Genomic DNA, 23,357 nt, shown 5'->3' with positions numbered 1-23,357 from the left:
GATAGTAATCTTTGATTTTCATGCATGAGTTAACTATTTAAGATACAGTAATGTTTGTCATTTAAAAAACAAACAAAAAATAACATTTGATCATTATAATGCAGAAATGCAATTAAAAAAGCAGACACAAGGGGGTGCTATAATATCTTTCCAGATGCAGACTACTTTACTGACTATAAGCACGACGATGAGGTGCACAAATCTGCACTGGAGAAAGTGGGGAATGTGAAAAGACACGAGAGCAGGTGTTACATACTGAGGGCAGAGATGAGTAAGAGAGGTGAGAAACCATTAAACTGGCTTTAAAATAGGGACATAAAGGAGCAACAATAACATAATAACTGTGTGTTTAAACCGTTAGTCAGATAAGTAACGCACTGTGAAACCCTGCTTGTGATTGGTAGTTATAGAGTAATGCTGAGCAGTCATGTCCAGCACCAGACAAGTTGTGCATTGCTGACATGCATTAGAGTAATTTATTATTACCCCATTATGTCCTGTTAATATTAGATTAATATCATGCAATGTGCACAGGATCCGACAGAGATGTCCCTCTATTCATACTGTGGTAAGTCTTTAATGTATGTAAATAAGATGATTAGTCAAAATAAGGAGCTCTATAGCATAGTATATAAGTGTTTTTCTTCCTACTTACACAAAGTCATGGGAGCAGTCATCTGGAGATGGCAAATATAACGCAATTGCATCAAGAAGAAGCTGCACACCTTTATTCTTCAGAGCACTGCCACATAGAACAGGGACTGCTATCCGAGCTAGAGTTATTCTACGTATTGCAGCCTGTAACTGTGACAAAATAATGGTGTAAATTGTTAAAACAAGGAAAGAAAACTGAGGCACCACAATGGCCTAATGCCAGCAAACCAGATGATAAATGGTATTAAGTCAAATGGTTACTCACAAGTGTGATGCACCCAATGGTGCTAATGGGACAGGCTGGAACTTCACAGTAGTCCAGCCTCACTGGATGGAAACAGACTGAAGTCCAATACAGAAAAAGTCCAGGGGGAACAATACCAACACCTGTATAGGAATAAAAAGCGGAATCCCATGGCCTAGTACAGTATGATCATATGAAGTTGTAAGGTAAGATTGCACTTACCAGAAAAAAGGCGCTTCCAGGTGCTATACAGGCAGACTGGGACTTCTCAGCCGCGCAGCAGACTGAGCTCCACTTGCAAACGGGTAACACTCACAGTCCCAAGATGAAAGATGATAAAATCCAAATGATAGCAAGTGTATATATTATAGTTTCTTTAATAAAAGCAACGCGTTTCTCAGCATCTATGGAGGCTGAGAAACGTGTTGCTTTTAATAAAGAAACCGTTTTAAATATATACACCTGCTATCGCTTGGACTTTATCATCTTTCATCTTGGGACTGTGAGTGTTAACCGTTTGCCAGTGGACTTGGGACTGTGAGTGTTACCTGTTTGCCAGTGGAGCTCAGTCTGCTGGGTGGCTGAGAAGTCCAAGTCTGCCTGTATAGCACTTGGAGGTGCCTTTTTTCTGGTAAATGCAATCTTACCTTACAACTTCATCTGATCATACCGTACTAGGCCATGGAATTCCGCTTTTTATTCCTATACAGGCGTTGGTAGTGATCCCCCTGGACTTTTTCGGTATTGGACTTCAGTCTGTTTCCATCCAGTGAGCTGGACTACTGTGAAGTTCCAGCCTGGCCCATTAGCACCATTGGGTGCATCACACTAGTGAGCAACCATTTGACTTAATACCATTTATCATCTGGTTTAGTGATATTAGGCCATTGTGGCGCCTCAGTTTTCTTTCTTTTTTTTAGATCATCCATTCACCAGGATTTGACCATCCTCTGACAGAGTGCTGCCTCCATCTTGGATTATATGGACTTTTGTTTTTGTTGTTGGGGTTATTATTGATTTATTGTATATCATCTTTAAAGTGAAGGTCAATTTTGACGAATTAGTGTCCGCTTTTAATAATCCTATTAAAAACAAGGGCACTTTAATTCATCAAAATTGACATTTTAAGCGTTTTCTTCAAAAACTTACCTTTTAATCCTGAGAGCCGCTGCAGCGTTTCCTCCGCCCGTCGCAAGCCCTCTTCGCAGGTCCAAAATGACGAATCTGGCTTCATCCAATCACGGCGTTCCCTCAGGCCATGATCCCCCGGGGGGAATGCAGTGACTGGAGGAAGCCGGATTCTTCATTTCTGATGTAAGCAGAGGCTTTACGACAGCCGGGGGAATCGATGGAGCAGCTTTCAGTATTAAAAGGTACGTTTTTAAAGAAAACGCTTGAAATGTCAATTTTGATTAATTAAAGTGCCCTTGCTTTTAATATAATTATTAAAAACCGGGCACTAATTCGTCAAAATTGACCTTCACTTTAATCTATTGTTACAGTATTGATTAGGAAGCGCCCCTATGGGAGTTTTGCACTTGTTAAACTTTCCCCTTTTTTTTAAATTGTTAAAAACAGTTTCAACAGCACAATATAAATATATATATATATATATATATACATATACACATACACACACACACATACATACATACACATACACACACACCAACCTTTTCCAATGGTATTTGATCCAAATGTTCTGAGAATTCATCTAGGATCAGCACAGCGAATTCATCATCCAGATCTGCAATCTATGACATAATTATTCAAAAATAACAATTAAAAAATGTAACACTAGATAAAATAATACATTTATTACAAAAACACTAAAATTACACAGGAGAATTTGGATCAGTATGGAACATAGAAATAAAAGTATTCTATGAAATTTCTTTACAAAAAAAGAATTAAAAACAATAAAAAAGGGTTGAAATAATTATTTGAAACTTAGGAGTAGCACAAACTATTTGATGACATGCCTATACAGGGGAAGGAATTAACACATAGACAAATACATGTATATAAGTTAGAACCCAGGCGTAACAATTAGAATCTATGATGCTCTGGATTTTTAAAGCACGTGAGTAAAGTGCAACACAAAATTACTTATGTGCAAAAGGGAGATAAATAAAACTATGACATATATCTGAAATAAAATAGGACTTTTTGATAGACAGCTGTATGTTGTATGCCATAAAATCTTGATAACTTTGAAAGACATGAGGCAAAACAATGATAGATGTGTATTATACATGGGACTTAGAACTACAGAATTGTACTATTATATGAACTTGTCTGCAGTATTGGTGCTACATATTTACTTTAAAACTTTACTTGTTCTATTAAGACATTTCTTGCTTCATTTGCATTTTTCAGCAGTTCTGGATCACGGGCATCTTTCACAGATTTCTGTTCAAACATTCTCCCATCATCCTCGCTGGCTCTAGGGCTCCAAACAATAGTTTCCATGCTGACCAAGTCCACCAGTCCTTTGAAGGTTTTTCCCTCACCAATTGGCAACTTCAAAAAGAAAAAAAATACTAAACATAATATACACTGAACAGTTAAGCAAATAGAGCATCAAGCACAACCTTCTCCTATAAAGGGACAGAAAAATATTTTTTCCCCGATCACAGGGAGAACAAATATTATAAAACAAAAAGAAAACAACAAAAAACAAAAAACTAGGGGACACAAAATACTCAGAACTAAGGAATACAAATCTAGTACAATACTGTATAAATATAAACATATAACTTTTAAGAGTTTAATAGGGCCAGGAGTCTCAACTTTATTTTCTGCCTTTTCAGATTGTTAATGCCAAGAACCAACATTAAGAAAGAAAGCCTGTGGGTGAATATACATCACTGCTGCTTGTGCATTGCTCCATTTGCGTTTTTCATTTTTTTTTTCCCTTAATCCAGAATTTGCACCCTACAACCAGGAAGAGCTCCAATGGAACCCTTGATAATCATTCAGTTGTGTTCTTTGTAATTATTGATATTGTAGTATATCATTTTAGAAATTATATAAGTCAAAACAAAAATGTAGAATAATTGTTTTAGCACGATAAATGCCACCAACATTCATGTATGCACTAACAGGCCCAAAACAGGCGGCAGGAGTGAGCTTGATGCAGAGAATGGGGATTACTGTGTGTGCTGTAAATTTGCAGAGGTAGTGCATTGGGATCCCAAGATAACAATGCTAATTTGAGAACAGATGTAAATTGGAAAGTTGTTTATAATCAAATTCTCCAATTTATTGGTGAATTTAATTAAAATTTACACCCATCTTTGCAAATTTCCCATAAAATTTAAACACAACACACAAACATACAACCCATATGATGAGTGGTATGTGAACACATTATCACTATGCCTGAAAATTAACTAATGGCTCTTTAATTTTCTCTTCGTTTGTGACTAAATATAAAGAAGGTAAGAAATTCACAAGTTGGGGAGGATGATGATAACTGTACATAGTGCTGAGCTACAGATTTCAGATTCTTATTTGTTACCTGTAATAATAAGGGCTTGACTTTCAGTTTCGATTTGATGCTTTCAACAGCATATGTGAAGCTATAAAAAACAAGACAAAAATTAAATATATTAAACCATTAAAGATAAGTGACCAAAATGCAACTGAATTGCTTTTAAATGAATAGAAAAAATGATTCATCCATTTGCGAAGCACATTGTCTATAAATCTTCTGCTAGATAAAATATTTAGAATATCACATGCATTCAGTACTTATCAGTAGAGATTAGGGATGCACCGAAATTTTGGCAGCAGAAAGTTTCGGAAGAAAATGGCATTTTTGGCTATTTCATTTTTTGTTTTTTTTGCCTGTTATTTTTTGGTAAAATTATTGTGTAGCATGTTTCAAATTTGATGCTAGCCTAGAGCTGCTGTTTAAGTTTATTACTTGACTTACTGTTCTGCATATAATGAGTTTTCTAGGACTATACTTTATTTGGATAATTGGTAAAAAAAAACTGTTAAATATGATTATGTTAGATAGAACTAAATGAAGAATAATACAGTATATTGATATTTATAATTGTTTTAAGTAGGGATGCACCAAAATTTTGGTCGCAGAAACATTTTGGCCGAAAATAGCATTATTTTTTTGCCTGTTTTTTTTTTTCCCTCTGTAAAATTTATTTTGTAGCATATTATTGGTTTAAGATATTTTTGTCTAATTTTAGTGTGTTACTTTCAATAAAAGTGTGGGCTTTTTTTATTGACTCTAATTATGCAAAAAAAAAAAAAAACTAAAAAAAAAACTCAATTTGAAAAAATACATTTTCGGTATTAGTTTCGGTTTTCGGCCAAGTGCATCCCGGATTTTCGGATTCGGTTTCGGTCCAGAATTTCCATTTCGGTGCATTACTAGTAGAGATCATTTGTAAACTTCCTGCAACCAAGGATCCTAAAGTATTTGATTCTCTATACTGATCTATAAGAAGCCCATCATCCCTAACTATCAAAAGCTCTGTCTGGCTCCTAAGTTTGCTATATTTTCTACAATTAATTATAAAATGTGGAGGCAAATTTACATTGCTCATGAAAGTGAATGACGCAGGCAGACAAATGCATAAAAGCTTGACACTGATCTCAATATAAAAAAGTAGAGTGCTTCTCAATTTCAATACTTTATTACCTTAAAATAACCAGATTTAAAATATTCCCCATTATAATTAAGTAATTTACAAAAAAAATGGAGCAGGTGATTATTTCAAGTGGAGAAGTTCTTAATCTGCCTCCCTGGAGTTTGATAAAGACTAAAATTTAACCAATACTGCTGGGACTTGCCCATAACAGCAAGTAATAAGTTGTGCAAAAACATATATTTCCTACTAGTTCCAATTTAAAGACAGATTATAGTGACAGGCAATACGTCGTTAGTCGTCGGAAGAAGAGGAGGATGCTTCGCGCCAGATGTCTTGAAGATGGACCCGCTCCGTGCCGGATGGATGAAGATAAAAGATGCCGTCTGGGTGAAGACTTCTGCCAGCTTGGATGAAGACTTCTCCCGGCTTCGTTGAGGACTTCTCCCGGCTTCGTTGAGGATGTATGTCCGGTCTTCAAAACTGTAAGTGGATCTTCGGGGGTTAGTGTTAGTTTTTTTTTTTTTTTTTTAAGGGTTTATTGGGTGGGTTTTAGATTAGGGCTTTTGGGCAATTGAAAAAGAGCTAAATGCCCTTTTAAAGAGCAATGCCCTTTTAAAGAGCAATGCCCATCCAAATGCCCTTTTCAGGGCAATGGGGAGCTTAGGTTTTTTTAGTTAGGATTTTATTTGGGGGGTTAGGTTTTACTGTTGGGGGGTGTTTGTATTTTTTTTATAGGTAAAAGAGCTGATTTCTTTGGGGCAATGCCCCGCAAAAGGCCCTTTTAAGGGCTATTGGTAGTTTAGGCTAGGGTTTTTTTTTTATTTTGGGGGGGCTTTTTTATTTTGTTTAGGGCTATTAGATTAGGTGTAATTAGTTTAAATATCTGATAATTTCTTTTTTTATTTTGTGTAATTTAGTGGGGGGGTTTTGTAATTTAGGTAATTGTATTTAATTTTTTTAATTTATTTAATTGTTGTGTAAGGTTAGGTGTTAGTGTAAGACAGGTTAGGTTTTATTTTACAGGTAAATTTGTATATATTTTAGCTAGGTAGTTAGTAAATAGTTATTAACTATTTACTAACTACCTAGCTAAAATATATACAAATTTACCTGTAAAATAAAACCTAACCGGTCTTACAAACAACCCCCCCCCCCCCCAACAGTAAAAACCCACCACCCTGTTTCTGTAATTTAGTGGGGGGGTTTTGTACTTTAGCTAACTTAATTTATTTAATTGTTGTTAATTTAGTTAATTATAGTGTAGTGTTAGGTGTTATTGTAACTTAGGTTAGGTTTTATTTTACAGGTACTTTTGTATTTATTTTAGCTAGGTAGTTATTAAATAGTTAATAACTATTTAATAACTATTCTACCTAGTTAAAATAAATACAAACTTGCCTGTAAAATAAAAATAAAACTTAAGCTAGATACAATGTAACTATTAGTTATATTGTAGCTAGCTTAGGGTTTATTTTATAGGTAAGTATTTAGTTTTAAATAGGAATTATTTAGTTATTAATAGTAGGTCTTATTTAGATTTATTTTAATTATATTTAAGTTAGGGGGTGTAAGGGTTAGGCTTAGGGGTTAATAAATTTAGTATAGGGGCGGCAGATTAGGGGTTAATAAATGTAGGTAGGTTGTGGCGATGTTAGGGGCAGCAGATTAGGGGTTAATAATATTTAACTAGTGTTTGCGATGCAGGAGTGCGGCGGTTTAGGGGTTACTATGTTTATTATAGTGGTGGCAATGTCCGGAGCGGCAGATTAGGGGTTAATAAGTGTAAGATTAGGGGTGTTTAGACTCGGGGTTCATGTTAGGTGTAGACATAAATTTTGTTTCCCCATAGGAATCAATGGGGCTGTGTTACGGAGCTTTACACTGCTTTATTGCAGGTGTTAGGCTTTTTTTCAGCCGGCTCTCCCCATTGATGTCTATGGGGAAATCGTGCACGAACACGTAAAACCAGCTCACTGCTGACTTAAGCAGCGCTGGTATTGGAGTGCGGTATGGAGCTGTCATAGACTGCTATTCCTTTAAACTGTCAAGCACCTCCCATCAACTGTCTATAAAGGGAACATGTTTCTGTACAGTAAATTGAGCTAAATGTAATCTTATTGACTTGCCAGTCAATGGTGGGATTATGTTTTTGCAACCAAGGATACCCAAGTATAATCGGGTGCAAAGAACTTGGAATGATATAAGTGATGAACTCTTTATGCTCAGTGTCAGGAATCCTTTGAAGCCCAGTCCGGGGCTCCCTGAGAGGGGGTCTTGATCGGGGGGGGATCTGTCATAGACTGCTATACCTTTAAACTGTCAAGCACCTCCCATCAGCTGTCTATAAAGGGAACATGTTTTCCCTATTTGCTTGCTTGATTATAGAGTGTATTAGGGATAGTTAGTTGTAGAACGTTTACTCAGCTCTCCTGATAATCCTAAACCGTTTTACATAATACTGTTCTGGATGTACAAAGTAAGGACTTATCAATATTATCCAAAGATTTAGTCTTATCAAACTTCTATTTACCTATATTGTTTCTGTCCTGTGAAACGATAAACAATTAGCAAGCTCTACCCAGCCTGTCAGCTGTGACTACGCTACGCTACCAGACCTGTGTGACGTCACCCAGCTTCAATCACCGCACAGTCTACCTCCGGCAACATCGAGCTTCAGCGTTGCCCAGACACCCTCCAGCTGCATCAATTCAGTACGGCTTTCGGCCTAACGGACACCGTGAACGCTCTCTGTTCACTCGCATCACCCAAGCTGTAAACCGGATCTCTCTGATTCAGCTGCACTTACGAGTCACACACAGGATACTTCATCTGACCGCAAGTATTCAAACAGTGCTACTCCTTCTTGTCTGCTTAAACCCTCTATTGTACACACCTATGTGATTGTGCATATGATTAACAATCTATACTTAACCCTTGCTGGACTGTGTTCCTTTACTCTGCAACTTAGGGTTTCAGTTATATATGGATTACGTTTGCTGAACTGTTTATGCATGCTTACTAACCAATTACTGTTTAACCCAAAAGTCAATATCACAAAAGACTTATTAAGACTTTCTAGCAGCTACCACTAAAAGAAGGAGTTAATGTTTTGGCTTTACTTTTCATATTATACCAACACAAGATAACAGATTGTTATTTTGAGTCTGTCAGTTACTCTGTTCATTAAATCCTGCTATTTATTTGCAATCCTCACTCTCTTGCCATATTGAGTTGTGGAAAACTTGAATAGCTACATCCTATCTCTAATTAAGTTGTTCTTATCAAGATATAAGGTTGGAACATTACAGGAGCACAATTTAGCTCTACGCTTACTTCTTGCCTGATAACGCCAGGTTTATGAAAACCTGCAATACCAGCGCTGTAGGGAAGTGAGCGGTGACAGCTCTTATCGCAAAACTCGTAATCTAGCCCATAGTATGGTGTGCAACTTTTTGTTTTGTCCTTTTTCCTAACAGTTGTAAGGACACGTGAAAACTGGAATCACCCTTTGGAGCAGCCACTTGTGAAACTTTCCAGATTCCCTTGATTAGAAATGTTACAATAAAAGGACAACCTAATACAAAAATTAACCCTTTGTATGAGGAGGTAGTTGTTGGCTTCCTTTTCTGTATGATGTTCCAACCAATTAGACGCACACTAGTTTGAGGTCGATAAGCTACACGAATCATAAAGCGTGCTAAACTAAAAAATAATATTGTTTTCTTACATTCAGATTTGGTAAACAAGTGAAAACATATAACAAACAGGCTGGTAAAGTAAAATAAGGCAGCTGATTGATTCAGTATGACAATGACTGTCTAAAGTGTCTGAACGCACAATACAAATTCCTGACATATTCAATTAACAATTTCATATAATTTTGCATAACTTTAATTGGCATTTACATATCTTACTTGTTAATAGGTTTTAGCATTTAGAAACGTGATAGGAGCTTTATTATTATTTTTGCAATAAACCAAGGAAACAGGGTTATTACAATGAGAATTTAGCAAGTATGGTAAAGACCATTAAAAGAGGTAAAATTGTTGTTTTTTTGTGCTCTCATGTACTCAAATACAATTTGTGAGGGGTTTCAGTGAGAATTGGATTACACTGAATTTGCAAACCTAGTGAAAAACAGGTGAGGAAAACAAAAAAAAACACAACACTTTTCAGTGCCCTTCTATGGATTAGAAACCCAATGCCCCTTTATGAGGCAGAATAGAGACACAAATACAGCAAGGAGTAGAGAAATACATAGCAGACAAAACCCAAATGCAAAACAAGACAACAGAGTAGCAGCAAAGACAGAAAGACACACAGCAGATATAGCTAAAGAACAAGAAGCTAGGACCTGGTGTGGGGTTACTTTACTGCAGACCAATACAGAGCAGGTAGCTAAACAACAAAAAGCTAGCACCTGGTGTAGGGTTACTTTACTGCAGACCAATACAGAGCAGATAACTAAAGAACAAAAAGCTAGCACCTGGTGTAGGGTTACTTTACTGCAGACCAATACAGAGCAGGTAGCTAAACAACAAAAAGCTAGCACCTGGTGTAGGGTTACTTTACTGCAGACCAATACAGAGCAGATAACTAAAGAACAAAAAGCTAGCACCTGGTGTAGGGTTACTTTACTGCAGACCAATACAGAGCAGATATAGCTAAAGAACAAAAAGCCAGCACCTGGTGTAGGGTTACTTTACTGCAGACCAATACAGAGCAGATAACTAAAGAACAAAAAGCTAGCACCTGGTGTAGGGTTACTTTACTGCAGACCAATACAGAGCAGGTAGCTAAACAACAAAAAGCTAGCACCTGGTGTAGGGTTACTTTACTGCAGACCAATACAGAGCAGATAACTAAAGAACAAAAAGCTAGCACCTGGTGTAGGGTTACTTTACTGCAGACCAATACAGAGCAGATATAGCTAAAGAACAAAAAGCTAGCACCCAGTGTAGGATTACTTTACTGCAGACCAATACAGAGCAGGTAGCTAAACAACAAAAAGCTAGCACCTGGTGTAGGGTTACTTTACTGCAGACCAATACAGAGCAGATAACTAAAGAACAAAAAGCTAGCACCTGGTGTAGGGTTACTTTACTGCAGACCAATACAGAGCAGATATAGCTAAAGAACAAAAAGCTAGCACCTGGTGTAGGGTTACTTTACTGCAGACCAATACAGAGCAGATATAGCTAAAGTACTAGAAGCTAGCACCCGGTGTAGGGTTACTTTACTGCAGACCAATACAGAGCAGATATAGCTAAAGAACAAAAAGCTAGCACCTGGTGTAGGGTTACTTTACTGCAGACCAATACAGAGCAGTTTGATTCAGGAATAAGTGTAATATAAAAATGAGCAAATTAAAAGATTATTTAGTGATCACGTAGAATAAGTGGTGTTAACCCTTACTATTACCATACTTAAAAATAAAAATGTTACATTTGAATGTAATAAAATACCTGGCTCCGGCTTTATCCATCTTGTTTAAAAAGCACAGACGTGGTACAGAGTGTTTGTCTGCTTGTCTCCACACTGTCAGTGTTTGTGCCTAGACAAGGGACATAGGTTATTTTCAGAGACAGCGGATGCAAATAAGGTTTTGTTCTACAGTTAAAATATTACAATGTTGGTCCTGCAGGTAGTTATGTAGTAGACAACAGGAACAATGAGCTTTTTAAAAAAACAGCACACAACTATTCTCTACATTTACTATAGTAAATAGTATTCCAAGTTCTCACCATCTGAGGAAACAACTCAACTTGATATTACAAAAAAAACTAGATAATTTCTTCCATGCACAGGACTAGTGGATATTTCCATCCCTGTATGTGTAATATATGACAATATCATAAACACGAATAATAGCTAAAAACTAAATAAATATATATATGGAGCTTTACATCGCTTTACTAATACAGCGCTAATATGGAGCTAAAGTTCAACCTCCAAGGATTTTGAAACAGTACTGTAGTCATCGTGCCGCTGTATGAGTGATGTATACCTGTATTAACCTTTGCAGTTAAACAACTTTTGATATATCATATACCTTTGAGCCCTTATAAACTTTTTTTTAATATTTATATAATTTTATAACATGGTGTTTATGAGTGTATCTGTAATTTTCAATTTATTTATGTCGTGCTAAGTGCAACTTTTTTTTTTTTTTTTACGCACTACCCTTAACGCGTTAATCCCAACAAGCGTAAAATGTTAATGCACTCTTGCGACTGTGTTTACTTTCAACTTGTAATATGAGCGCTCTTTCCTACGCGTGCAAAAACACAATCTCACTTGTGCAACAGTTAGCGCACCACTTTTTATCTCTTTTTCATGTGGGCTAGATTACAAGTTAATTATCACACATGCCTGCACAAATAATGACTTACCTCCACTCCAGCTGAAGCATCAAAAACAGCAACTGCTCCATCAAGTACCCTCAATGAGCGCTCTACTTCTACAGTAAAATCTACATGACCTACACAGAGAGAAAAACACATTTTCAAACCTGCAAAAAAAGTAGTAGCACTTTTACATTATAAAAAAACCCTCAAATAGGGAACCTGGTGTGTCAATCAGGTTGATTCTGTGTCCATTCCAATCAAAAGTGACTGCAGCAGACTGAATGGTGATGCCTCGTTCTCTTTCTTGTGCCATAAAGTCGGTCACAGTGTCTCCATCATCAACATCTGCAAAGAACATACTATGATTAGCATCAAGTGGCATCACTGTGAGACTATGCATGGTGATTGCAAATACATACATTTAATTTAAAGGCCATTATAGTCAAAAAACATTACATATTCTAATTTGTTAAAGCATGTCATTTTAAGACTAGCTACTCTGCACCTCTTAAAAGTACCGCTTGGAACCTTCAGAACACTGCTGGTCCCAAGCGGAAACTGCTGCTGATCAGCAGCGCTAGTTGTACACCCCAGCTGTGTAACTAGTGCTGCTGATTAGGTCAGCCGCAGTTTCTTCTCGGGACCATTAGTGCTATTAGCCCATCTAGATTTACTCTTCAACATGAGATATCGAAAGAAAGCAAATCTGATAATAGGAATACATTGGAAAGTTATGTAAACTTGCAACCTTAACCTGAATCACGAAAGTTAAAATTTTAACTTTATTGTCCCTTTAAAGGGGCACTAAAGTAAAAATTTAAACTTTCATGATTCAGACAGAGTACACGATAGTAAACAACTTTCCAATTCACTTCTATTTTCTAAATCTACACAATCTTTTTAATGTACACTTTATATGTAAATGTAAAGTGTACATTAAATTTAAAGTACACAATCTTTTTAAATGTACACTTTATATACACTCATATCCACAGAATATACTTATATGCATTTTATGATTGGCTGATGGCTGTCACATGATGCAGTGGGAAGGAAAATTTAACAAAGTTCGAAATTTGTCAGAAAAAAACCCAAACTATAACATTTGAATTTGCATTGCCTTTTTATTATGCATTTGTTGATTATGCTATTCTACAGTGTTTAATGGTCCTTTAATGTGAAGTGCACATCTATCTTCCGTACACACTAGAAACAGAGATATTGACGGCAGATAAGAGCCATAGGCCCAGCCAGTCTGTCCGATATTTCCTAAATGTATAAACTTATCTAGTACGTAGGATAGCCTTATGCTTGTCCCAGGCATTCTTAAAGTGAAGGTACATTTTCATGAATGAGTGCCCGGTTTTTAAAAATACTATTAAAAAACATGGGCACTTTCATTCATGAAAGTTTACATTGCAGCGGTTTTGTTAAAACACTTACCTTTTTCTTCTTCAAAGCCAAACCAGCGATCCCCCGCCCGCAGCTGCTCTGTACTTACGTCAGCAATGACAAATCCGGCTTCCTCCAATCATGGCTTCCCCCACAGAGCAAACATTTCCTGAGGCCACGCCGTGATTGGAGGAAGCCGATTTCGTCATTGCTGTGTAAGTACAGCAGGAAGAAGCGGGCAGGGGATCGCTGGTCTGGCTTGGAAGAAGAAAAAAGGTATTTTAACAAAACCACTGCAATGTAAACTTTCATGAATGAAAGTGCCCCTGTTTTTAATAGTATTTTTAAAAACCGGACACTCATTCATGAAAATGTACCTTCACTTTAAAGTTCCCCACAGTGTTTGTCATTACTACCTCATGTGGAAGTTTATTCCATGAATCAATCAACCTTTCTGTAAAGAAGTGCTTCCACAAATTACTCCTGAATATACTACACTTCAGCTTGAGATCATGACCCCTTGAATTTTCCTATTAATGTAAAATACTCACAGCCTCTCTACATTCATGTTTAAAATACAGGTAAAGCAGACATCTGTGACACACACAACGCGCAGATTCTTTTCTGTGAGCCGTTAGCAGTGTACATAATATACTGTGCACCACTGTAGCTGCCAACTATGTACCACATGACATCACCAGAACCCTAATGCGCATGTGTATGCTCCCACACTGCACTAAGACTGTGTTTTATAGAACTTACAGGCGATATTGGCACCTCCATTTATCGAAAACGAAGGGGAAGGGAGGCGTTTGAAAAGTAAAACTTGATGGAGGAATTTAAGAAGTTAATGGATTAAGTTGTTACACTTGCCACATATGTCAATTATCCATTATAGTTTTATAAACATATTAACCTCAACGTATATTATAACCCTTTAAGCCAAAAAGGGGTGGCATGTCTTGCAGAATAAAGTGCAAGTCATCAACTATCTCCAAATTTGATTATTTCCTGCAACATATTTAATTGTAGTTTTTACACACTGTTGTCTCATGCTGGCATCTCGCATTAAATATGCGACTGCAGCCAGTCTTCCAAAGTAAAGTTTCTGTATTGTTTAGTAATGCTAGAGATCTCTGCTCTCCCATGAAGTCCTCACTTTGCCAGTCTTCTTTTGCTTACTATGGTGGCACGTTTCTGGTTCAGCTGGACTACAGAATTGTGGATGCAAACACTGTTCTATTCTATAACTATGTAAGCTTGATATAGTGGTTTTCTGATGGTGTGATTATTTTAGGTCTAACTGGTCTTGCTTTGGATGAAAATTATTTAAAGGGCCATGATACCCAAATGTTGAAACACTTGAAAGTGATGCAGCATAGCTGTAAAAAGCTGACTAGAAAATATCACCTGAACATCTCTATGTAAAAAAGAAAACATAATTTATGCTTACCTGATAAATTCCTTTCACCTGTAGTGTAGTCAGTCCACGGGTCATCCATTACTTATGGGATATTAACTCCTCCCTAACAGGAAGTGCAAGAGGATCACCCAAGCAGAGCTGCTATATAGCTCCTCCCCTCTACGTCATACCCAGTCATTCGACCGAAAACCAAACGAGAAAGGAGAAACTATAGGGTGCAGTGGTGACTGGAGTATAATTTAAAATTTAGACCTGCCATAAAAAACAGGGCGGGCCGTGGACTGACTACACTACAGGAGAAAGGAATTTATCAGGTAAGCATAAATTATGTTTTCTCCTGTTAAGTGTAGTCAGTCCACGGGTCATCCATTACTTATGGGATACCAATACCAAAGCTAAAAGTACACGGATGACGGGAGGGACAGGCAGGCTCTTTACACGGAAGGAACCACTGCCTGAAGAACCTTTCTCCCAAAAACAGCCTCCGAAGAAGCAAAAGTGTCAAATTTGGAAAATTTGGAAAAAGTGTGAAGTGAAGACCAAGTTGCAGCCTTGCAAATCTGTTCAACAGAGGCCTCATTCTTAAAGGCCCAAGTGGAAGCCACAGCTCTAGTAGAATGAGCTGTAATTCTTTCAGGAGGCTGCTGTCCAGCAGTCTCATAGGCTAAACATATTATGCTACGAAGCCAAAAAGAAAGAGAGGTGGCCGAAGCCTTTTGACCTCTCCTCTGTCCAGAATACACGACAAATAGGGAAGAAGTTTGTCGAAAATCTTTAGTTGCCTGTAAATAAAATTTCAGAGCACGGACAACGTCCAGATTGTGCAGAAGTCGTTCCTTCTTTGAAGAAGGGTTAGGACACAATGATGGAACAACAATCTCTTGATTGATATTCCTGTTGGTAACTACCTTAGGTAAGAACCCAGGTTTAGTACGCAGAACTACCTTGTCTGAATGGAAAATCAGATAAGGGGAATCACAATGTAAGGCCGATAACTCAGAGACTCTTCGAGCTGAGGAAATAGCCATTAAAAATAGAACTTTCCAAGATAACAGCTTGATATCAATGGAATGAAGGGGTTCAAACGGAACACCCTGTAAAACATTAAGAACTAAGTTTAAGCTCCATGGTGGAGCAACAGTTTTAAACACAGGCTTAATCCTGGTCAAAGCCTGACAAAAAGCCTGAACGTCTGGAACTTCTGACAGACGTTTGTGTAAAAGGATGGACAAAGCTGAGATCTGTCCCTTTAACGAACTAGCGGATAAACCCTTTTCTAAACCTTCTTGTAGAAAAGACAATATCCTAGGAATCCTAACCTTACTCCATGAGTAACTCTTGGATTCGCACCAATGCAAGTATTTGCGCCATATTTTATGGTAAATTTTCCTGGTGACAGGCTTCCTAGCCTGTATTAAAGTATCAATCACTGATTCCGAGAATCCACGCTTTGATAGAATTAAGCGTTCAATCTCCAAGCAGTCAGCTTCAGAGAAATTAGATTTGGATGTTTGAAAGGACCCTGCACCAGAAGGTCCTGTCTCAGAGGTAGAGACCATGGTGGACAGGACGACATGTCCACTAGGTCTGCATACCAGGTCCTGCGTGGCCACGCAGGCGCTATTAGAATCACCGATGCTCTCAGCTGTTTGATCCTGGCAATCAATCGAGGAAGCAACGGGAAAGGTGGAAACACATAAGCCATGTTGAAGGCCCAAGGTGCTGTCAGAGCATCTATCAGAACCGCTCTCGGGTCTCTGGACCTGGATCCGTAACAAGGAAGTTTGGCGTTCTGACGAGACGCCATGAGATCCAGATCTGGTTTGCCCCAACGCCGAAGTATTTGGGCAAAAACCTCCGGATGAAGTTCCCACTCCCCCGGATGAAAAGTCTGACGACTTAGAAAATCCGCTTCCCAGTTCTCCACGCCTGGGATGTGGATCGCTGATAGGTGGCAAGAGTGGGACTCTGCCCAGAGAATTATCTTTGAGACTTCCATCATCGCTAGGGAACTCCTTGTCCCTCCCTGATGGTTGATGTAAGCCACAGTCGTGATGTTGTCCGACTGAAACCTGATGAACCTCAGAGTTGCTAACTGAGGCCAAGCCAGAAGAGCATTGAAAACTGCTCTTAATTCCAGAATGTTTATGGGAAGGAGACTCTCCTCCTGAGACCAAGATCCCTGAGTCTTCAGGGAGTTCCAGACAGCGCCCCAACCTATCAGGCTGGCGTCTGTTGTTACAATCGTCCAATCTGGTCTGCTGAAGGGCATCCCCTTGGACAGATGTGGCCGAGAAAGCCACCATAGAAGAGAATTTCTTGTCTCCTGATCCAAATTCAGCATAGGGGACAAATCTGAGTAATCCCCATTCCACTGGCTCAGCATGCACAATTGCAGTGGTCTGAGATGCAGGCGTGCAAAGGGTACTATGTCCATTGCCGCTACCATTAAGCCTATTACCTCCATACATTGAGCCACTGACGGGTGCGGAATGGAATGAAGGACACGGCAAGCATTTAGAAGTTTTGTTAACCTGTCTTCTGTCAGGTAAATTTTCATTTCTACAGAATCTATAAGAGTCCCTAAGAAGGGAACTCTTGTGAGTGGCAATAGAGAACTCTTTCCTTCGTTCACTTTCCACCCATGTGACCTTAGAAATGCCAGTACAAACTCTGTATGAGACTTGGCAGTTTGGAGACTTGACGCTTGTATCAGAATGTCGTCTAGGTACGGAGCTACCAATATTCCTCGCGGTCTTAGTACCGCCAGAAGAGAACCCAGAACCTTTGTAAAGATTCTTGGGGCAGTAGCCAATCCGAAGGGAAGAGCTACAAACTGGTAATGCCTGTCTAGGAAGGCAAATCTTAGGTACCGGTAATGATCTTTGTGAATCGGTATGTGCAGGTAGGCATCCTTTAAATCCACTGTGGTCATGTACTGACCCTTTTGGATCATGGGTAAGATTGTCCGAATAGTTTCCATTTTGAACGATGGAACTCTTAGGAATTTGTTTAGGATCTTTAAATCCAAGATTGGTCTGAAGGTTCCTTCCTTCTTGGGAACCACAAACAGATTCGAATAAAACCCTTGTCCGTGCTCCGACCGCGGAACCGGGTGGATCACTCCCATTAGTAAAAGGTCTTGTACACAGCGTAGAAACGCCTCTTTCTTTATCTGGTTTGTTGACAACCTTGAAAGATGAAATCTCCCTTTTGGAGGAGAAGCTTTGAAGTCCAGAAGATATCCCTGAGATATGATCTCTAACACCCAGGGATCCTGGACATCTCTTGCCCAAGCCTGGGCGAAGAGAGAAAGTCTGCCCCCTACTAGATCCGTTTCCGGATTGGGGGCCCTCACTTCATGCTGTCTTAGGGGCAGCAGCAGGTTTTCTGGCCTGCTTGCCCTTGTTCCAGGTCTGGTTAGGTTTCCAGCCCTGTCTGAATCTAGCAACAGAACCTTCCTGTTTTGGAGCGGAGGAAGTTGATGCTGCTCCTGCCTTGTAGTTACGAAAGGCACGAAAATTAGACTGTCTAGCCCTTGGTTTGGCTCTGTCTTGAGGCAGGGCATGGCCCTTACCTCCAGTAATGTCAGCGATAATTTCTTTCAAACCGGGCCCGAATAATGTCTGCCCTTTGAAAGGTATGTTAAGCAATTTAGATTTAGAAGTCACATCGGCTGACCAGGATTTTAGCCACAGCGCTCTGCGCGCCTGAATGGCGAATCCGGAATTCTTAGCCGTAAGTTTAGTTAGATGTACTACAGCATCAGAAATAAATGAATTAGCTAGCTTAAGGGCTTTAAGCTTGTTTGTAATCTCATCCAATGGAGCTGATTCAAGGGTCTCTTCCAGAGACTCAAACCAGAATGCCGCCGCAGCCGTGACAGGCGCAATGCATGCGAGTGGTTGTAATATAAAACCTTGTTGAGTAAACATTTTCTTAAGGTAACCCTCTAACTTTTTATCCATTGGATCTGAAAAGGCACAGCTATCTTCCACCGGGATAGTGGTACGCTTAGCCAGAGTAGAAACTGCTCCCTCCACCTTAGGGACCGTCTGCCATAAGTCCCGTGTGGTGGCGTCTATTGGAAACATTTTTCTAAATATAGGAGGGGGGGAAAAGGGTACACCGGGCCTATCCCACTCCTTGGTAATAATCTCTGTAAGCCTCTTAGGTATAGGAAAGACGTCAGTACACGCCGGTACCGCATAGTATCTATCCAGCCTACATAATTTCTCTGGGATTGCAACCGTGTTACAATCATTCAGAGCCGCTAATACCTCCCCTAATAGCACACGGAGGTTCTCAAGCTTAAATTTAAAATTTGAAATGTCTGAATCCAGTCTATTTGGATCAGATCCGTCACCTACAGAATGAAGCTCACCGTCTTCATGCTCTGCCACTTGTGACGCAGTATCAGACATGGCTCTAACATTATCAGCGTACTCTGTTCTCACCCCAGAGTGGTCGCGTTTACCTCTAATGTCTGGCAATTTAGATAAAACTTCAGTCATAACATTAGCCATGTCCTGTAAAGTGATTTGTAATGGCCGCCCTGATGTACTTGGCGCCACAATATCACGCACCTCCCGAGCGGGAGATGCAGGTACTGACACGTGAGAAGAGTTAGTCGGCATAACTTTCCCCTCGATGTCTGGTGAAATTTTCTTGACATGTAAAGATTGGCTTTTATTTAAAGTAGCATCAATGCAATTAGTACACAAATTTCTATTGAGCTCCACATTGGTCTTAGAACACATAGCACAAAGAGATTCCTCTGTGTCAGACATGTTTAAACAAACTAGCAATTAGACTAGCAAGCTTGGAAAATACTTTTCAAACAATTTTCAAGTAATATAAAAAACGTTACTGTGCCTTTAAGAAGCACACAAAAACTGTCACAGTTGAAATAACAAATAACCGGATTAGTTATAGAAAACAATTTTTTTTACAGTAAATGTATTGATTTAGCAAAGGAATGCACCCACTAGCAAATGGATGATTAACCCCTTAATACCGGAAAAACGTATAACAATAAAATATAAACGTTTAATCACAGTCAACACACAGTCTCACAGGTCTGCTGTGAGTGATTACCTCCCTCAAAACTAGTTTTGGAGACCCCTGAGCTCTGTAGAGACGTCCTGGATAATGCAGGGAGAATAAGGAGATTTGTGACTGAATTTCTACTGCGTAGAAAAGCGCCAAAATAGGCCCCTCCCACTCATAATACAACAGTGGGGAAGCTGAATAAACTGACTTTATTTAAAATAAACGATAGCCAAGTGGAAAATAATGCCCAAAATTTTTTTTCACCAAGTACCTCAGAGAAAAAAACGATTAACCTGCCAGTAAACGTTTTAATATATGAAATGATATTAAAAAGCCTGTTGCTAGTCGCTCTCACTGCAGAAAGGCTATAAGTTATATGTATACAGTATTTTCTTAGTGAAGTGCCATTCCCCAGAAATACCTCAGTGCCAACATACATACATAACAGCCTGATACCAGTTGCTACTACTGCATTTAAGGCTGTACTTACATTTTAACGGTATTAGCAGTATTTTCTCAGTCAATTCCATTCCTTAGAAAATAATATACTGCAACATACCTCTTTGCAGGTAAACCCTGTTCTGAAGTTACCCCGCTCCTCAGAAGGCCGAGAACAGCAAATGGATCTTAGTTACGTCCGCTAAGATCATACACAAACTCAGGCAGATTCTTCTTCTAATGCTGCCTGAGAAAAAACAACACACTCCGGTGCCGTTTAAAATAACAAACTTTTGATTGAAGAAATAAAAACTAAGTTTTAATAACCACTGTCCTCTCACACATCCTATCGATTAGTTAGGTGCAAGAGAATGACTGGGTATGACGTAGAGGGGAGGAGCTATATAGCAGCTCTGCTTGGGTGATCCTCTTGCACTTCCTGTTAGGGAGGAGTTAATATCCCATAAGTAATGGATGACCCGTGGACTGACTACACTTAACAGGAGAAAGATATTTTACCTCTAAAATTCCTCAGTAGCCACATCCCATTGTAAAGGACTTCTAAGCAGCAAATCAGTATGCATGTCCCAGGACAGCTAAGGGAGTGAGCTTACATGCACACGCATGTTATTTCCCTATTCTGTTTAAGGAAGTTTACTATGAAATCTCATGAGATCTGTTGTTCATTTTTTCATTTTTTTTTACCTGCAGCTGAGTATAACTTTTTACAACTTACTCTGCTGAGCTGAGGAAATTGTGAGGTAAAATATCTTCCTTTTTTACATAGAGATGCTCAGGTGATATTTTCCTGTCAGCTTTTTACAGTTATACTGCATCAGTTTCAAGTGATTTAGCACGAGTAGTATGTCCCTTTAATTACAGAAAATCTCTTGTTTTGTACTGCCCCCTTAGAAATATTCAGCCTAGATGGAATGTGGTGCAAGAAAAAATTTTCAGTACTTGTCCTCAAATTGATTGATATAAAGTGGCAATATCACACAGCCATTTAACAAAGGGATAAAACATTTTTTTCTCATGGTTAAAGAATGTATTTTTGAATAAGTAATTACTGAATACGAGGTCGATTTATCAAGCTGCGGCGGACAGGGGCGCATATACGCACACTTGTCTGCCGCAGCTCGCCTCTGGCGGGCTGAATTCCCCTGGTGGAATTCAGCATTGCACAAGAGTGCTATTTTGCGCTCGCGTGCAATCCCGCCCCCTGCACAGCCAATCACGTGCGGGCAGGAGCTGTCAATCTCCCCGGTCGGACGAGACTGGTTAGGAAAGCAGCGGTCTGATGACCACTGCTTGTTAAATACGGCATGTAGGTTCTCTTGTGAGAACCTGCAGTCATAGGGAGTCGAAAGGCTTGCAAAGCCTTTGATAAATCGACCCCAATATCTTTCTACTTGTTACTATCTGATAAATTAAAACCAATTGGTGATGGACTTTTGGACATTACTGTATGTGTGTGTTTCTTCTCAAGTGTCAGGTCTTAAAGTGCTGACACTTGAACAGAGGGTGAGAGAAGACATTTGGGCATGCACCTTTACTCTCTTTAGAAGCTAGTGTTACAGCTTCCCATTGGCTGTAGCAGTATGCCTCAGGAACCATAGAAAATATGATGGCCAATTGGGGAGGAGGATGAGTAAAGTATATTAGGGTAAAAGTGGGTCTGGTTTTGTAAATAAAAACAAAAAAAACTTTCATTCTATTTCCTTCAGGATCTGCAATGTTAATAGTTTTAGTTCATGCTAGTTTTTAACAGGACCGGTTTTATACCCTTTTAAGAAATTTAAAAAAAGCAGTACAGTAAAGAAATTAAAGGGCCATTATATACTCATTTTTTCTTTGCATAAATGTTTTGTAGATGATCTATTTATAAAGCCCATAAAGTTTGTTTTTTTAAAAAATGTATAATTTTGCTTATTTTTAAATAACATTGCTCTGATTTTCAGACTCCTAACCAAGCCCCAAAGTTTTATTTGAATACCGTCAGCTGCCTTCTCCAGCTTTCTCCTGTTTGTGTAAAGGGTCTTTTCATATGCAAAAGAAGGGGGAGGGGGGAGTGTCTTATTTCCCACTTGCAGTGGGCTTTCCAGCTGCCTTTTCAACAGAGCTAAACTGAAAGCTTCTAAGTATGTTTTTAAACCATTTTATACTGGATTTTTATATCAGTATCTGTGCATCTTATTCTTTATAGTAGTGTCTATTACATGCAGTTATATGAAAATTAGTGTATACTGTCCCTTTAATTTCTACAGCTAGAGGTCTCTGGTCTGAAAATGATATGCAGAGGGAATTAAAGCAAACACAGAGACAGAAGAGAAGGGATAAAGAACTATGAAAAGAAAAAGGGTAGAGACTAAAAATAGAGAAGTAAAGTTTTAAAATTATATATATATATATATATATATATATATACACATACACACAGTATATATATATATATATATATATATATATATATATATATATATATTTATATTAAAAATTCCTATATTAAACAGATATTTAAAAAAAAAACAATTTACATTCCATAACAACCAGTGGTGTTGCAACTCATGTTGCTATACAGCTTTCAGTGTTCTCTACATAACATTTTGCTAGACGGGTAGCATTATGCAGTAGCCGGGTGAGGGCATTTTAAGTATTATAAAATTTTCTGTTATTTACAAATGTTACTTAAGCTATTAAAAGCACAAACTAATTGCCGAATTTAACATTAATTGATTTAATGATAATTTTTGCAACAAATATTGTAAAAAAATATTCGATAACTTTAGCTTAATAATGGTTTAAATGTTAGCCGAGTGGTGTGCCCATTAAAAAGGTCCTGTGGGGGGGACGGGACACGCAGAGTTTCTACTCAATAGGTAGAATTATTGCACCAAATTTAATTTACACGCATTTAATTATTTTACTAGACAAAGGAAAAACCCATCAGAGCTTCCTATACTGGTGTATTCTTACCTCCAAGAGCTCGAATGTATCCAGAGTAATAAAGCATTCTTTCAGTGGTTGTGGTTTTCCCGGCATCAATATGAGCCATGATTCCTATGTTTCTGATCCTAAAATAAAGATGATTTATATACAGAGACATTTAAACAAACACTGGATTAAAAGAGCAACACAATTTACATAAATAACTGAAGTAAATATATTCAAAACCATTTTTATCTGTC

At 38.4% G+C, this 23,357-nt stretch overlaps 1 protein-coding gene across 4 annotated transcripts in view; it reads right to left on the bottom strand.

Annotated features, from left to right (window-relative positions):
• GFM2 (GTP dependent ribosome recycling factor mitochondrial 2) overlaps nt 1-23,357 on the bottom strand; it is an 84,673-nt gene that overhangs the window by 49,613 nt on the left and 11,703 nt on the right. For all 4 annotated transcript variants that reach the window (XM_053701414.1, XM_053701411.1, XM_053701410.1 and 1 more), the window contains exons 6-13: nt 23,146-23,243; nt 12,084-12,209; nt 11,910-11,998; nt 10,983-11,071; nt 4,422-4,482; nt 3,236-3,421; nt 2,572-2,652; nt 656-804 (exon numbers count right to left, since the gene is read on the bottom strand). In XM_053701414.1, the coding sequence (XP_053557389.1) occupies nt 656-804; nt 2,572-2,652; nt 3,236-3,421; nt 4,422-4,482; nt 10,983-11,071; nt 11,910-11,998; nt 12,084-12,209; nt 23,146-23,243 (879 nt within the window). The remainder of the gene's footprint in view (nt 1-655; nt 805-2,571; nt 2,653-3,235; nt 3,422-4,421; nt 4,483-10,982; nt 11,072-11,909; nt 11,999-12,083; nt 12,210-23,145; nt 23,244-23,357) is intronic.

This window comes from Bombina bombina, chromosome 2 (genome assembly GCF_027579735.1).
Source record: "Bombina bombina isolate aBomBom1 chromosome 2, aBomBom1.pri, whole genome shotgun sequence".
Taxonomy (NCBI): domain Eukaryota; kingdom Metazoa; phylum Chordata; class Amphibia; order Anura; family Bombinatoridae; genus Bombina; species Bombina bombina.
Note: the sequence above shows the minus strand (reverse complement) of the source record. Positions and strands in the feature narration are given on the sequence as shown.